This window comes from Manduca sexta, chromosome 19 (genome assembly GCF_014839805.1).
Source record: "Manduca sexta isolate Smith_Timp_Sample1 chromosome 19, JHU_Msex_v1.0, whole genome shotgun sequence".
NCBI classification, from domain to species: domain Eukaryota; kingdom Metazoa; phylum Arthropoda; class Insecta; order Lepidoptera; family Sphingidae; genus Manduca; species Manduca sexta.
In genome coordinates, this window is record NC_051133.1 from 6429416 (window position 1) to 6447676 (window position 18261).

The 18261-nt window shown below is 33.9% G+C and overlaps 1 protein-coding gene across 1 annotated transcript; it reads left to right on the forward strand.

Moving 5' to 3' along the window:
- The first annotated feature begins 601 nt into the window (after window positions 1-601).
- LOC115445622 (organic cation transporter protein) lies at window positions 602-12968 on the forward strand. The gene is made up of 4 exons (XM_030171961.2): window positions 602-784; window positions 9804-10155; window positions 10251-10658; window positions 10735-12968. The coding sequence occupies exons 1-4, from the start codon at window positions 766-768 to the stop codon at window positions 11429-11431; spliced, it is 1476 nt and encodes a 491-aa protein (XP_030027821.1). The 5' UTR covers window positions 602-765; the 3' UTR covers window positions 11432-12968.
- Window positions 12969-18261: the final 5293 nt, after the last annotated feature.

Genomic DNA, 18261 nt, shown 5'->3' on the forward strand with positions numbered 1-18261 from the left:
AGGGACCTAAGTTGTATTTCGCCTAAATTGACTCATTTTTTTATTCTCTCTGCCTTTGAATATAGTTTTTCCTGTAACACGTAAAACTAAAATTTATATAGAGTCATATATCCATCTTTTGTTAGTCATAACTTCAATATGCAGCGATACCTTCCTCAATTTTTGCCTCAATCTATAATTTCTTCTACTTTTCTTAAATAATTTCTCTTCTCATTATTAATGGCTGATTTCTATAAACGATCTTAACTGTCACCGCCCATGACGTAGCAAAATGAACCATTCATAAAGTTTTATTGATGTGCGTATTAGTTATTTTGATTAGTTTATTCTTACTATTAACACGCAGTTAGCGGTTGGGATAGGTTATATGGAATCGGCCGTAGTTGGTTTTATCACAACAATTAATTCCATGTTACTGTAGTGTTAGTGTGATGTAATAGTTATCAAATCCTTGTATTTTACGTACGTAGGAACACTCGTATGTGTGATGACTGATAAACAATCGTTTGTCGAAAACACCCCTTTATAACATAACATGGCGTGCAAGTCTGATAGAGCATTTACACTGGTGTCTCAAATGTTGCTATCTGTTGAACTGCAGCGATATTGCGAAGTGACGGTGCGCGCACGCAAACGGACGAAGCTGCGCCATCAGTCAGCCGTTGCCGTTCAAGTGAAACGGTATCGCGTCAGTGGCAGCTGATGCCGCTGGGTCGCGTGTGATACGTGCTCGTTATTAACGCGACAGACTCATCATTTATAAAGATGCAAAAGGACGAACCGGGTAAGCCCAATTGGTGAAAGTGTTCACTTTATTACGTAGAGTATTGACCCTAATATGTATGTAAAAGTATTGGGGCTTTGTATCCAGATAGCATTGACACAACATTCTCGGCAAATTAACAATGTAACTTGTTGTTGCAAATAAGAGCCATATTTGTCCTTACTTTTATAATAATAAGTAGGTAGGTAACCACCAAAGTATATGCCCACTAGTTGTTAGCACCTGAATTTTTAACAGGTACTTTGTAGTTAGTTATTAAATAAGAAGTATTAGTTCACTTTTATTACCTTATTCTTAATAGGTAAGCAGTGTTCGAAATGTTCAAAAACCTACCTATCTATTATAATAGGTGAATGTAATTTGCTTTATATAGAGGCCTTATTTTTTATAGAACAGGACACTCAGTGTGCTCCGCTTATTATTTCGTTTATTAAAACTCGAACACGATTTTTAATTTATATACATTTTTGTCCATATTATCTCACGAAAACGGTTTATTTTTCGTGATTTTTGTAATTGAAAGATGAATCAAGAGTATTTTGACGATGATTGGAAAAGATAATGATTTCTATTTATTATAAGTCCTTAGGCACTACTGCGTAAATAATAATGGGGTGTCCTAAAATTCTATTGATAATTTTTTCAGAAGAAATCACGCTTCCACCCTATCCATTACCTAGTTATAATTGAAAGTTCGACGATCGTGTGATCACTGAGCATGGGCACAGTCATGGTCGAATTTTTTTTATGTTTCTCCGAAAAACTGCCGATGGATATTCCGCTTGATTGTCACCTATCATGGACTATTACAGATTTTAGGCTATCCACACGTTTGTGCTTGCTTGTATTCGTCGATCATTGCCAATGCTGTAGAGAAGTCATAAAATCTTGGTATCTTTGTTAAATTCACACTATCCCCGTAGGACCTCGAACCGGTTAATTTAAAAATTAAATTTGCTATAAAGTGGCTTTATCGCTTAATAACTTATTCAGGTGAATATATTGTAATGCATATCTTTTTAATAATTGTAATGATGGTCCACGTGAGTGTCTTTCAATGCTACAGTTAAAGTCAGACTATCACCCTTGGGATGACGTAAGAAAATATACAATTTGGAATCAGACAATAGTAGTAATAATTAAAAATGTAGCTGTTCTTATATTCTGACCCGGGGAATAAAAATGTTCGCCTTATTAAAGTAGCCCGCGCTTTAGCAAAAGTGGCGCTTCCAAAGCATTTTTTTTTCCCGATCAGACTATAAATAAGATGTCACATATAGGCTAGTATAAGTTGTAATATAGAACGCCACCCTCTTAACCCACAAACCATCGTTTTTTTTTGGTGGCCGGAACCACGGGCGTCCGTGACCGCCTCAAGGTGTAATACCTATCGGTTCAGATATTATTTTACATGTAGAAATCCGCAATGAGGAGTTCCAATAATGTTGTAAGACACGAACACGCTAGATAATAGGTACTGTCGTTTTAATATTAACTAATATGATGGAAAAATAATAAGAAACTGCTCAAGATATTTGTAGTAATATATGTAGAGCCGATGAAAAATACTACGTAAATAATTGTTTTTATTTTAAAATATTCAATAATATTTATAATTTTAGTATAGATATACTTACTTAGTATAAGTAGATTATACTATTATAGTTTTTGCGGTCACTAGACCGCGTGTGCGTCAAGTTCTTTCGCTTAATAAAAGACGTATTACGCACTTTCGCAAATGAAGAGATCAATTACGCTGACGTCCGATGCAATGGTGACCGAGAGGCCTGTAACTTTCGAATATCCACAAACAGTGACAATACTACTTCTGCGACTTTTATTAGGTCAAACCTATTAAATTCGGGATTTTCTTTTACTCGTTTCTTTAATTCGTTTCTTACTATTTCACTGTAAACAAATAATTACTTAATCATAATTATCATAATTGGAGTATATGTTTACACTGAGTTATATTAAACAACTTTTGATGATGTTGTCTTAAATACCAAAATCTGTCCAGGGTTATCAATCTGACATTTTTTGGTGACAGATATCGCGTGACACAGACAGAACAAATATGTTCTTTGTGTTTTAATATTATGATACGCCTGTCTTCGTCAGTTTTAGATAATTATAAACATCATTATAATTCATTTAGACAGTTTGGTTCTTAACAATAAAACTGTTATATAATCAGTCTAAATATTACGATAATCTTCAGGTTGATTCAGTTATTGTTTAATTATGTTTAATACATACATTGCATTTTCCGTGTTACTTTATACTTTTGCGAAAGTGGATACAATGGAGTAGGTTCTAGTGTACGAAATAATCAAATCATAAGTGCATCTTGTTAAAGTTAGGTGATATTCTTAATCCCTATTATACTATGCTATTATAATATTTTCTATAATGTGTATATACCAGTGGCGAAGGGTCCACATAACCCGATTCCTGCCGGCTCCCCTTTCTTAATTTAAGTAAGTATATAAAATTTAATTGTCGTTAGAACGATTTCCAGGCCTTATTTATGCATATTATTAGTAACCTATAAGTAGTGTCGGGTTCCCTTACGAAAAAAGTCACCCTTCGCCACTGGTATATACAAAATTAGTAATATCCGTGCACCAGTTCACATTATTAAACTCAAATTCATAATCTAAATTCTTACAACACAAAACACTAAAAAAGTACCTACTTATATAGGATTTGCGATTAATGTTGATTATAATTAATACATAGCTTCTTGTAGCAATTTTCATGTAATAATAATATCTGCTCCGTATTATAATATACTGTCTTACTGCCAGCAAGAACCGCCTCTACTACTGAGAGTGTTTACACCTTAAGTCTACGATGCAGACCTAACGCTGGCATAATTTTTATGGAAAACTTCTCAAGTATTCAATTTTTCTCACGATGTTTTCCTTCACTGTTAAATCGAACAATAATACATACACCATAACTTTAGAAAAGTTAGAGGTACGCGCCCCCGGGTTTTCAAATTGCAAACGTTCGTCTCTTCAGTCCGTTCTACTTCCAACTAGGCTATCGCCACTTATATTTTCATATACATAAATTTTATTAATAGAATTAAAATAATGACGATATAAATAAAGTAGGTTTGTGTTACGATTTCATTAGAGCTTGAAAACGTCCGGTTAAAGCAATATCATGTTAATTGTTTTAGCTGACTCCAATTAGGTGAATAGTGCTAGTGAATACTTATGTACATATATGGCTATATAGAAATATGTTCTCGAATTTTTTATCAGTCTACTAAATGAACTTTGAAAAGGAAATTTGTTAACCCGTAAAGAAAACGACGATATATATTTTTAATGAATTATGTTGGTGTTTTGACTTTCTTACGTACTGCATAGAATTAAAATATTTATTAAATAAGTAAAACAAAGTTTTGACACAACGTAAATTTCAATGACACCGGATTTTTCATTAGATGCGTATTAACAAAACTGTGTTTAGTGTTTATTATATATAAGACCGCTTACGCCAGTTGGTATTATCATGGTTTACTGAATCTTGCAAATGATGTATAGCTGAAAATATAGGTACCTTTATTAAATAGGGAGTATTTGGATAAAAAATATTCTTTCCACGTAGCCCTGCATAAAATAGACTGTCATTCTAAACTATACAATTTCGAACATTTTTTTATTAGAGTGTTTCTAGTCGTACTTCATAAATAAAACTTCCTCTATTGATTTTTAGAACAATTCTAGTGACTGCAAGGATAAAACGCATAATAGTCTTTTGATAATTGCAAGTGCGTAACCAATTAAGCCATACAGTTGTGATGCAATAATCGAGTATCGAGGTCATATTATAAGAAAATAAGTGCATTATATGTTCACAAATTGCGTGAAAATTATTTCATATAAAACAATATAACCGTTACAGGTCTCACTACTTTTAATTTTTCACAGGTATATGTTTCATCCTGATTGTATGTAAAATGTTTACGGACCAGAATTAATATAGTCAGTTACTTAGTGAAGGTCAGCTTTGATAGCAATATTAAAGAATAAAAAATGGCCTATTGACCTGTATCTAAGCAATCCTTCGATTACAACGCCCCGCAATTCCATAAAGACGGGTTCGCCTCCATCGGCGGAATAGGGCTCCCTAAGTATATTCATTTATTAACTATTTTGTTGTGCCATTTACTTGGAATATAACAGTAAAGATACTTAGGAGTAAGTGATTGTGGAAAACATAATAACACATTCTCTCGTAGTACATAATATGTTTGTTTTATATACTCGTAATCTCCATACAGTTAGCTATTAACAACATTGAAAATTTACGTCAAACGTTAGCCCGTTGCGGTGACTTCACCAAATTACTTTAAATTATCCCGGTGACAAATGACAATTGTCCAAACAATGGACGGCGAAATACGCTATGCAGGTCATATGCCACCCGCATAATAATATACTAATTTGAGTTATGTTGTTCTGAATTAAGATCGTTAATGGAACTGATAATGAGTGCCCTTTGCACTCCGGAATTATGAATAACTGTTTAAAAACAATTATACTCTTAGTTCATCAAATTGTTCTGTTTCATTGTCTTGCAATGGATTTTTAAGGTTATTGTTTGTGAAATTTGATATACGTATTTGGATGTATAGAAATCAGGTGTTTAAGCGTAATGTTTGGAGGATAATTGGTATAATTTGAGGTTCTGGGTGGTTCTCTTTAGTTTACTTCCAATATTTAACTTAAAGATCACTGAGGACACCTAGATGTCCGATCGAGGTAATACTTCTTTTTTAGATAAGTCTTTTATTGGTTGGTAACCTAGTCTAGCCCTTCCTTAAGTAGTATTTAAACAATTTAAGTAAAATTCGGCACAGCAAAATGTAAACTTTGTCCAATTTACTTCCTCCATTAAACCAAAACTATAGATACAATATTGAGAGCGACTATTGTAAATCTTGAGCGGTCCATTCTTTAATACCGACGTACCGTTTTTGACTTACGGGCCGGGGTATTGTCACCCGATCAACTTCGAAGTTCACTGACTTGTAATACAGGTTTTTAAAACATCTCAGGAATCAGTAATTTGCCTCTAGGGTGATGCTAAAGTTTCGACTTATCGAGATATTTACGAGCGGCGACGCAAGCAGAAGTTACACAGATAACCTTCATTCGTGTCTTTTATTAAATATTCACAGCCCTATCCGCAACACGAAAATAACATTTCTACATTATATTATCAATTCATAAAATAACACATTTATTAATGTCACGTTTAACAATAAAGACAATAATATTTTATAAGGTCAATATACAAGGGTTATAAAATACTGCGTATAATTCGTTTATAAAATATAATATTGTAGCTATTAGATATATTATACGGCTCGGTTATTTTCAATTATCAGAACAGATAATGTTCCAATGAGTTATTACCCTTTAAGCTTATTTAGAGCCTGAGTAATTGCCGGCCATTTAATTGTAGCGTACAGCTCATAACAGCTTTGCTGGTGGTGGGATATATTTTATATCCGTCTGGATAGCGACCTATGTACGCAAGGTGTTAAAACCCGTCATAGTGGCCCACGTAAGTGTGTCGCATTCCGGGATCAGCCTGTGCATATCCGGTTCCAACAGGCCGGCATAATTATGTCGACTGTCGAGGGGTAATATCTCTCGTCAGTCGACATGCTATTGGCCCCCACTCCACTTACCATCAAGTCCAATGGGGTCACTTTGACGTGCTGATATAAAAACAAAGTTTAAATTCAGCTTAATACCGCTGTAAACAGGGCTCGTATTATAGTTACCCAATCTTCTAAATTCTATAGACATGGGACTATAGGAAGGAATGTTATTGAATACTTCAATTACCTTGGCAATAATTCAGTTACTTTCTGTGGCACTCGATTTATTCATGAAATCATCTGACTTGTAGACTGGTTCTTTAGCATAATCCATTACCATATTTAAATACGGAGGAAAATTGATAATTTATTTTCGATGTAAGCAGTTACATAAATAGCATTAATGAACGAACTTATCTGGAATAGTACCACTTATAACCAGATGATACGAAAAACGTTGTTTTCAACACAAATTAATTTTTAAATTACTTTAATTTAGACAATACTTAAGCATTCAAAGTATTCGTGAGCAATTTAAATTGCAAAACATACTTATTTAATAGATATGATAGGCAAAGTAATATTGTCAAATTTTTTTTTATGTAATATTTATTACACAATATATTACTAAAATACGTTTTAACTCAGTATAATTGAAAACAATTTTATTGATATCTAAGACAGAGCTAGGCCTATCCCTGAAAGAGAATTTGTAACAGAATATTACACCCAATACGTAACCCTATTGACATTAACCTAAGGCCTTCCCATCGCTCCAAACGTTCTATGCCCCATATGCAATAAATAGTAAAATCAAAAACCAAGTTAACTGGCATTAAGGTCTACTTTGTATTCAGTGCTATTTTTTTTTATCCGTACACGGCAAAGTGACCCCACTGACCTGATGGTAAGTGGAATAGCGTCTGATAGAATGTCGACTGACGAGAGATGAGTACCCCTTGGCAGTCGACACAATTATGCCGGCCTGTTGGAACTGGATACACACAGGCTGATCCCAGAACGCGACTCACTTACGTGGGCCACTACGTAGGGTTTTAACAAAAACAAACAGAAACGTGCATTGGCTTACTCCATTCGAATAAACTTTTATGTTTACGTATTGCAAAGTATTCCTTGATATGTTTTGAAACGGAAATATTATTTACGGCCATCATCGTGTTAAATTAGTCTTGCTAGAAATGTAATATTTATTCAATATAAATAATAATACAGATCCCATTGATATAAATCAAATTGGATCAAAAATTTCGGAGTGTAATATAATCGGTTTAATAAAAAAAAATACATGTGTATTGTGTACAGTACTTAATTTTAGATTAAGGGTTCCTACATATTATCATAGATTTCATACTATGCTATAAGAAATATTATACCTAAACAAACTTCTAAAATATTATAAAAAGTATGAAAATAGATGATAAACGTCTTATTTAAGAGGCTCAAAGGGTTTATAATGTATATACCTAGTCTTGCCATAAATATTGTAATAAAGAAAAAAGAAAATTGTTAACTGCAAATAACATTTATTACTTTTACAGTGTGTCAGTTTAATACATAAATATAAAACAATTAAAAATATAAAAAGCTTATTCGAAGTGGTCTCCATTGGCTGCAATACAGTCCTTTAAACGATGAGGCCAGTTATCAATAGAAGCACGCACTCTTTCCATGGGAAAATTCTTCACTGCCAATCGTATAGATTGTTTTAGGGACTCCAAATTATCATGGCGTTTAGAGCAAGCTGTACTCTCTAAAACTGACCACAAATCATAATCCAGCGGATTAAGATCGGGACTAGACGACGGCCAGTCTTCAGCTCTGATGAAGTCCGAAACGTTCGATTCCAACCAAGACTGCGTGGACCGAGCTTTATGACCCGGCGCCGAGTCTTGCTGGAAGGACCATACTTGGTTATTGAACATGGTGATGTTAAGGGGCTTAACTACCTTCTCAAGAATGGTATCTTGATACACTTGTGCCGATGTTTTGATACCTTTTTCACAAAAATATGGCTCAGTCACTCCTTCATAGCTAACACCCCACCAAACCATCACTGAAGTCGGATAATGTCCACGTTGCACTCTGTCGACTAATTGGGAAGCTTCCTTAGAGCTTTGAGCATAAATACGGTCATTTTGTTTGTTAAAATGTTGCTCAATTGTAAAAATTTTCTCATCCGTAAACAAAATTTTTCTGTGACCTCCCTTTGCGTACCGCTTCAGTAGTTGTTTCGATTTTACCACCCTATTCTTCTTTAAATTATCAGTTAAGAAATGGCCAGTGCGTCTCTTATAGGCTGCAAGTCCTAAGTCATCTTTTAAAATACGCGACATGGTTCTAGGTGCTATCTTCATTTCCCGAGATAAAATCTTTTGCTTTCGGACAGGATTTCTTCGAATTCTTTCCCTTACTGCTTTGACCACCTTTTTCGTACGAACACTACGTGGACGGCCAGATCTTTTCTGTCACAAACAGAGGAGGTCTCATTGTACCTATTAATAGCCCGGTACACAAACATTTTACTAATACCAAGTGTATGGAGAGTTTTAAAAATTGCATTTGGCTCCATACCTACTTTGTGTAATGCTATCACAGCGATTCGGTTCTCTTTATCACCCCACACCATTTTAATATCGCAAAATATTTTACAATGTATTGGCGCCAAAATGAGAAAACACAATGAACAATCGTATAAAAATGACAGATTCGAAATTCAAATGTAATATTTTTTTATAATTAAGTGTAACAGTATTTATGGCCAGACTAAGTAGATATTATATAAAATGTGGTTTTAACTCGATCTGTTGGTTCCTGCTTCATCGCCTCCGATTAGTATTTATTAAACATCACCATGATTGAACGCAATGTTGTGGAAAATTTAAAGTTTCCGTGGTTTCTTTAGATAATTTTATTGATACCTTTTAGAATTTATCTCTCAATATGCCAATAATTTTCCACTTATATGATCCTTGTTTTATGTATTAACCCGCTGCTAGGGATGAGGCCTCTTCTTCTACTGCGAGGATTTAACCGTAGTGCACAACGCTGCGTCGGCCTAGTGTAGATTGGCAAACTTCACATGATTTGGAAATTTTGTATGTAGAATTATTGGGTATGAAGGTTTTTCCGCGGTGCTATATATAAGTGATATAAAATGCACATGTAATCAGATAACTTCGAAAAGTTAAGAGGTGTGTGGATTTTAATCTGCGGACCTTTATCTCAGCCTTCGGTTCCAATCCCACCTAGATTATTATTGCTTCTGTCAGTGTGCTATCAAAAATCTATTTTCTGCTATTATATTCATTGTACTGAGACTTAATTTTTATCAACAATAATTGATTAAATGTATATTTTTTGTCCGTTCAGGTGCGTCGGCATCGCGACCACAGCCAGTGGATTTTATCCAAAAGATTACTGGAGCATTTGGGAAATATCAGCTGTTCCTATGTCTACTTGTATTTCTAACAAAATTTCCCGTGGCATTTCATCAAATGGCTATAATATTCTTGGCCCCTAAAGTATCGTATACCTGTGCAACTACAGGCAATGAGACATGCCCGTGTGACAAACCAATTTATGACACATCGGTATTTACCGACACCATAGTAATGGAGTGGAATTTGATATGTGAGAGAAAATGGCTTGCGAGTTTTACGCAAACATTATTCCAGTTGGGTACATTGATAGGCAGCGTGCTCTTCGGAATGGCTTCCGACAGGTACCTATGGCTAAAACTTATTTTTGCGAGACATTAAAATGTCAGTAATTAGAATTTTAAAACTTATATTTATAATTTGTCTTTTTATTTTGCAGATTTGGAAGAAGAAACCCGTTAATTGCCGCTGTAGTTATGCAAGTTAGTTTGGGCATAGGGGCAGCCTATGTTGGCGATTTTTGGACTTTTACAATCCTACGTTTTATAATAGGCTTATCTGTGGGCGGAACGATGGTTATCGGTTTTGTCGTAATAATGGAATTCGTCGGAACCCAGTACAGAGATGTCATATCGGCAGTTTATCAAGTGCCTTTTAATTTAGGCCATATACTACTGCCAGTTTTTGCCTATTTCTTCCGAGATTACGTACATTTCCAGCTGTCAATTTCTTTACCTACAATAATTTTGTTATCCTATTTCTTTTTACTACCAGAAACGCCAAGATGGCTTATAGCTATGAAGAGAAGTGACGAGGCAATAGCGATTCTAGAACGCGTAGCGAAAATGTAAGTTTTTTGTACATTTATTCTACAAATTGTTTATTTAGTTTATTTTTTTAAAAAACCTGTTTGTTGTTTACAGAAATAAACGACCCACCGATACTGTTCGAGCCGACGTGGAAGCGTACCAAGCATCTATAGAAAAGAGCGCGTTAAAAAAAGGCAACGTATTGGATTTGTTCCGAACTCCAAATTTAAGAAAAAATATTTTGGCTATGTCTTTCAACTGGTTGACTTGCAGTTATTGCTTTTATGGTGTCTCTCAATATGTTGGTCAGTTAGGCGGTAATATATTCCTGAACGTCGCCGCAAGCGCATGTTTTACATTGATGGGCACCCTAGTGTCTATCCCGTTACTAAGAGTAATGGGTAGAAGAGCTATTGTAATAATTTTCAATTTTGTTTGTGCCGGCTGCCTTATTATATTGATATTTATGCCCGAAGGCATAGGGTCAGTCCTTTGCGCTAGTATTGGCACAGTGTCTAGCTTTATTGTTTTTGTTGTGGTATATTTATATTGCGGAGAATTATTCCCAACAGTTGTGAGAAACGCAGCTCTCGGTATTAGTTCAATGGCTGCCCGCGTTGGATCTATGATAGCTCCTTTTGTGATAACCATGGATGATGTGGCACATTGGATGCCACCGTTCGCATTTGCCATCTTCCCCCTAGCAGCAGGGTTTATAACATTCCTGCTGCCAGAAACAAAAGGCTGTGAATTAATGACTACATTAGAAGAAGGTGAACGATTTGGAAAGAAAGATAGTGCAAAGAAATAAATTTGATTAAAAAAATTACGTCGGTAAATTTAAAGTACGTAATACAGATAGCTTAATGTCAAGAATTCATCTCAAAAATAATCAATATTTTTTATTATGTCGAAGTATTTTATGTACTTTTTGTGATATTTAAATTAAATGGTCATAGTAGCTATTCACCATTTATATATAGAGATGGTACTGTTGTTTTATAATTTATAGTGACTATTTTGTATGTTACAGTAATAGGGATGTTGACTTTGTTTTAATTATTATATAATAAATTGATAAAATACAAACATTTTGAGTTTTTTAAGACAGATCGTTAAATATTTTCAAATCGAGAAAATAAAACACTTAAAAATTTAAAAGTATTATATTTACATCTACAAACAAAGAAAATTATGTTTTCTCTATAAAAAAAGGTACAAATGTTTGTCAGAAACGTAGGCAGTAGTCTACTGATTGCTTTAAATGCCAAGTCTGCAAATTCTATCTAGATTTAAAAAAAAATAGGTTTCAGTATTCTGCTGCGATTCTGCAGTGAATATTAATAGATATATTTAGCAATAGTCAACATCACTATTAGTAATAACATAACACAAATTTATTCACAACGTTTCATGCGTGGCAGAATACCAGTAGGATAAATATAGACAATAGGTCCTCTTTCAGTGGGAATATGTAAGCCCCTTCCATTATTATAACGTAATACTGTAATATTATAACTTTACCGTAAATAACTAACTAAGGAAAGACTTGAAGTGTGCATTTTCAGTCGGCAACCATTACACAGACTGTGATGAGTTTATCTTCATGACTTTACATTACTATATAGTTATATAAATGTTACGATAAAATGATGTTTTCAGTTTTATTCGACATAACAAATGTTATCTTAATAATCTCGATTTCAAGTACGTAGATACATGAACCTAGGACATTTCACAAAATTTACAAAGTTAATCTGGTTTTACACGTGTTAGTTTAGGTATCTACGTGTTTTATACCGAAACTATATGTATTACCTAATAAAATAAACTTATATAGAGTATATGTGTTGTCTGTTCCTAGCGAATCGATTGTCAGAAATATCCAAGGATTTGAATTTAATTTGTGAGTAAATCCGTACATAATTATTTGCGTAGGTAGTGTTTATTTTAGTTCATATTTTATATACATATAATTTTTAGAGTTTATAATAGTTCTTAATTAATTTACTTTGAATGTTTAATAATGGAAATAGTAGTAAAGATACATATTTCGAGGGAAGTAAATTGTGAAGACTTGTGATTGGTTTTGCATCGGTACCTTGGATACACGTGTATTACACTAAACTACTGTTGTTTGTTCCGTAAAATACATGGACGTAATATAGGCGATTTATTCCGTATCACGTGTTTTGAAATTGTTTTCACATCACGCATGCCAATCTCCTACAAGGTCCTTATTGTCGGTCGTCTATTATATTATTTTAAACGCTTTTTAAAATGTTAAAGTGGTTTATTGGCTGTAATAATATAATTATTTAAAACAATAAACATCTTTGTAACTAAGAGTATGTAATTTGAATGTACTACTTACGTGCTAGATTTATTTTTATTTATCAAAAGTCTTATTTTTATCGAGACGCAAGCTCACCTCTCATTAATATCTTAAAACCTATTCTACATTTAAAAATATCAACTGAATTGAATGTATAAAAATATATGTTATATCAACCGGTTTATCTGAACGAACAATAAGATGTGATAATTTTCAAGAGCAAATGCGAGATAGTTGAATCAACACCTTTTGGTAGGCATCCACTCAAAATAAAAAAACTGATATCATTTATTCTGCATAAAAACTACTAATAAATTATATATTACATTACTAGCTTTTAGTCGTGGCTCCCAGATTTGCCCAACTAAAAGCCAATACCTGTATAGAAATTAGCAGGAATAATGGAGTTTCTAATTAATAAAAGATTTACCCAAATAAGAAAAGTATTTTCGGAGATTAGCGCGTTCAAAAACAAATAGTTTAGTTTTATAGTAAGTATGTGTAGAGGGCATATCTCTGTGACTTCCATTCTATAAGCCGCGATGTCTTAACACAAGTTGCCTGTATGCCAGGTGTAGCCTTAGTAGAGAAAACGTAAACATATATGCAAGGTACAAATTTAAATGAGGTAGTTTTATATTCTGACCGTACCTAGTGCATCTTATCGCTTACGGAATTAGGTACAGGCTATAATGGCACTCAAAAACTATAAAGCTTCGTCGTGTCAGGTTCGACTCACTGGTATGATTGAATCCCTCCGGATTTTTTTCGAAATGGCAATGGAAGATAGTGTAAAACGCTCTTTTTACAGTAAACATTATATTAGCAAAATAATTACAGAATACAATTTTAGACATTCTTTTGACAACGTCCAGCCAGAGAGAATAATAATAGAATAGTCGTCGCGTGACATATCTTCTCTTCTGCCAGCCTGCCCGCGCAGCCGAATACTTCCGGAAACGCACGATGTCATCGGCTAGGATTGCGGCGCGTAACATCGGCCATCCTGCAAAGTGAATACCGTAAGGTATTCACAAAATAAATGTGAGAAAGTAGAACTGAATTGGGTACCTATATTTTAAACAAATAGGACCCAGCAACACAAATCAGAATGCTCATGTCTACAGACAGAATATGATCACAGACAATGAATGACAGAATATGTTCATGGTCACAGACAGAATATGATCAGAATGCTCATGACTACAGACAGAATATGATCAAAAGGCTCATGACTACAGACAGAATATGATCAGAATGGTCATGGCTACAGACAGAATATGATCAAAAGGCTCACGGCCACAGACAGATCAGATTAAATAAAATAAACAGTTACGCACGTTCGCATTGTCAGCCTGAAGTGTTGCGCCACTAATTTGACTTCACATGACTCCAGTCATTCCTGTCTCCAATGATTTAGTTTCTAAGAAAACACCCTCTCCAGTGAGCCAAGCAGCAGGCATAACGAAGTTTTTGTTATGAATGTCGTTAATCGTACTAATGTGCAGACATCAATTCCATATGCATTCCCAACATATTTACTTCAACAGACGTAGACGTTGCCATGGTAACTAAAAATCTGAGAATCTGGTAATTTTAATTTTGGCATTCAATAATTCGTCACAGATTTATTCCGATAGTTCTCTTCACATTCGAATTCAATGTAACTTCAAATTATCATTTGTATAATCCCACTTCTGAATGTAAAACGCTCTTTTACAGTAAACATTATATTAGCAAAATAATTACAGAATACAATTTTAGACATTCTTTTGACAACGTCCAGCCAGAGAGAATAATAATAGAATAGTCGTCGCGTGACATATCTTCTCTTCTGCCAGCCTGCCCGCGCAGCCGAATACTTCCGGAAACGCACGATGTCATCGGCTAGGATTGCGGCGCGTAACAATAGCTAGTAAAATTTACCATTAGTAATACTTTTAAAGGAATCAAGTAGTTTAAAAGTAAATCATAAGTCACAATAATATAATCTTAGGAGGCCGTTAATAAAATAATGAATTCAAAATATTAAAATTTGTCCACTAATTTATGGTCAAAATTTAATTGGATAATATTCAAGGAATACAACGTATTAAAATAACGAACCGGCAGTATTTAATGTTAAAATTATCATAGTATACTTTGTTTTGATGAATCAGTTTCATCGTTAATATTATTTATAAGTATTTTATATAAATGTTATGGACATAGTTGTGATTGTACGAGTTCAAGCAAGATACCACCTTATTTATTCATGAATCTATAAAACTCACTGTATGGCTTATTGAACTGGTGAATTCCGGTGAATATGATGTAAAGTGACATCGATAAGTCGGGTTACTCGTTATCAACTTCCCGGTAATACTGTGTAGTTATAAAGATATTTTGTATAAATATCTTTATACATATTTTTCTTTTTTTTGTACAGATTGCACAATCTATGCTTTCAATGCCTTTTAGAGAAAAAAGAACACTTTGGAGAAAATGTTATACAATAGAAAATAATATAAATTATATAGATACGATGGAATTTAACTAGTTTGCGTTGTATGACCTTTCCCTTTGTGATTTCAAGGAGAACTACATCGTAGAGATGATGCTGTGTATGTGCAAATCTCAAGTTGCGTAGCTCAAGCTGGAATATGTTAAAGCTGTGTTTCCATTGTGTCGTAGTATGACGTCACATTTGCGTGCAACTTTGCAAGCCAAAACTACCCGCATTAAATTTGCAGCTTGCGTACATTTCTATTACCCAAATTGCATTCAAATTGACCTAGCCTTAGCCTTTAGGCTGGCGTAATGGAAATATGGTATAAAAATCGGAGAAAATAATGATTATTTTGATAAAAGACTTGAACCCGCTGGTTTTAATAATAAAATAACCTCCGTCTAGAGGGTGCCAAAGATCAGGTATAAATGGCGACTGCAACTGCTTTAGTAATCGTCTATTACTTGTTTCTGACCGTATAGCAATGAAAGATTACGGATATATCGATGACATTAGAAGTTTATTTTTTGGCTGGGTGTAGAAGAGGAAAGTAGAATCTTGCAATAAATAGAGATAACGCCAAATAAAAAAAGTATAATATGCAAATATGCACAGCTGGAATAGTGATTATTCTGCGGTCCGACTTTTGGGTAATCAAATAATATAATGATCAGTGGCGTTCCTTGACTAATGGGAGACTAGGCGGCAGATCTTTGCGAGGCATTTTTACCTAAATACCGAAGGAGGGTAATGTTTTTATTCAAGTGGAATGGGTCCGATTGGCGCAAACTGCAATGACGTCACAAGTTTGTAAACATCTGCTGTCATTCAAACTAATATGTTTAGTGTTTACAGAAATATGACATCATGTCACTAAATCGACGCCGTCATGCCGGAGTAAACCTTTTCAACAGTATATTTATTCAGTGCTTATTATTTTTTTAAAGAAATATATATTATAATAATTTAAAATAAAAATATTTTGAAGTCTACCACTAAATAACGTGAGATATTTTTTCAGAAATTAGCCAAATAGCCTATTAAAGCACAGCATTAAATATTCTGGTTAATTACGTGATTAATAGATCAAAAATAGATCGAAATCACGTGACCGACATTTATGTGTTAAGTATAATAAATAGGTGTTTCGTATATAAAATAATAAAACAAGAATGTTAAAAACACGTTTTAAGTGGGTTGGACATTAGGACGGTTACTCTTATACTGATAATACCTATATAATAAAATGTCATCGCTATATTCCTTTCTCTTATTATATAGTGATGTTATAGTGACAGCAACTAGATGAGTGGTCTTATTAAAGGAGCCTTTGATGGAGTTAAAGAAAAAAACAAGACTCAGAGTCGGCTTTAGGTTGGAGCATGCTGGGCGATCGCCGGAGGGGCCAGGTCCTAAAGAGGACGCAAAATTTATCGCCACCGGGAGCCCACGGGAGATCTAAGACTCAGAGACTGGCTTTAATATTTGTCTTAAGCAAACCCCATGTGTAGTATTACGTGCAATAATTCATTACAATATAAAATAGTTTTTGGAAAACTACATAATTTCGTTATAACTATGAAATTTTGCTATTTAAATTGACTTATCCTTGATATAATATTTTGAGTGGCTGAGGCGTTATACGTAGCACATAATAATTCCATGCATCAGACACGTTGCGGGCGGCGAAAATTATTAAAATATGTATGCCACGAATGTGGGTAGAATAATCAGTAGGTACAAGCGAGAGATAAATATTCGGGCACTCTTCTTATAGCGATCACTTTAGTATTTTAAAATAAGGATAAACAGAAAAGCCTTGATTAAATAAGAACAAGGATAACAGGGCAATTGAAGATTATATTTGTAGCAAAAATATTTTCTGTTATTGCGATATTTATGCAGATTTCGCACACTCTAGTTAATCTATTATGATCAGATTCTGATAGATCTATCTATTTCGAGAGATCGAAGTAAGTTTAAAAAGAGGATTGCGCCTGTAATGGTCGCTTTTAGCTTAGCTGCTTAACACAGATGAGCACAGTATACGATTGTAAAGAAATCATACACTGAACATTGCTAGAAAACATAGAAATTATAAAAATATGTATCAAGTATGATCTTCAAATGACTGTACAATGTACATTGGCAAATAAAGATATAATTAAACTTGCTTTTCATTAAGACAATATGTAACTAGTTCAACATTGTGCCTTTTCTAAATCTATTTCTTTATTTTATTTTAGTACCTACATAAGTTTTGAATTTTACAAATAGGTGTACAATTATTTTGCAGGTGTAGGTTTATTTAGCTATATTTTTGCAGAGCAAGGTAGAGTAACAACTAGCATATATTTGATTTGCCGAGTTTATTTCCGTTTTCTGCTGTAAAGGAAGCGAATATAAACTCGTATCAGTCAAGTATTTGAATTCGAACCAGGTTACTTAATATGTAAATTTCTAACACCCTCATATCTCATAGGTACTTTAATTACCACATTTATGAATTGATCTTACCTACGGGCACTCCTTCCAAGAACGCTGTATCAGAGCATTGATGCGTTTAAAAACTGTAATCAATATTATCCTTGCAGTATAAGTTATCATAGGATACTATGGATATTATGAGCATAAACAGTACTGTTATTAAATACAATATATGTTCTGGAATTGTAAATACCTTTTTCTGTTCTCCTGTTCGTTGCATGTCGTTCTTCCTCCTGGACATATATGATTGTTTTGATATTGTAGGTGATTATGGAGATGGAATATGACTTTAAAATCAAGTGACCCGCTTACTATATTTGCTGATTTATGC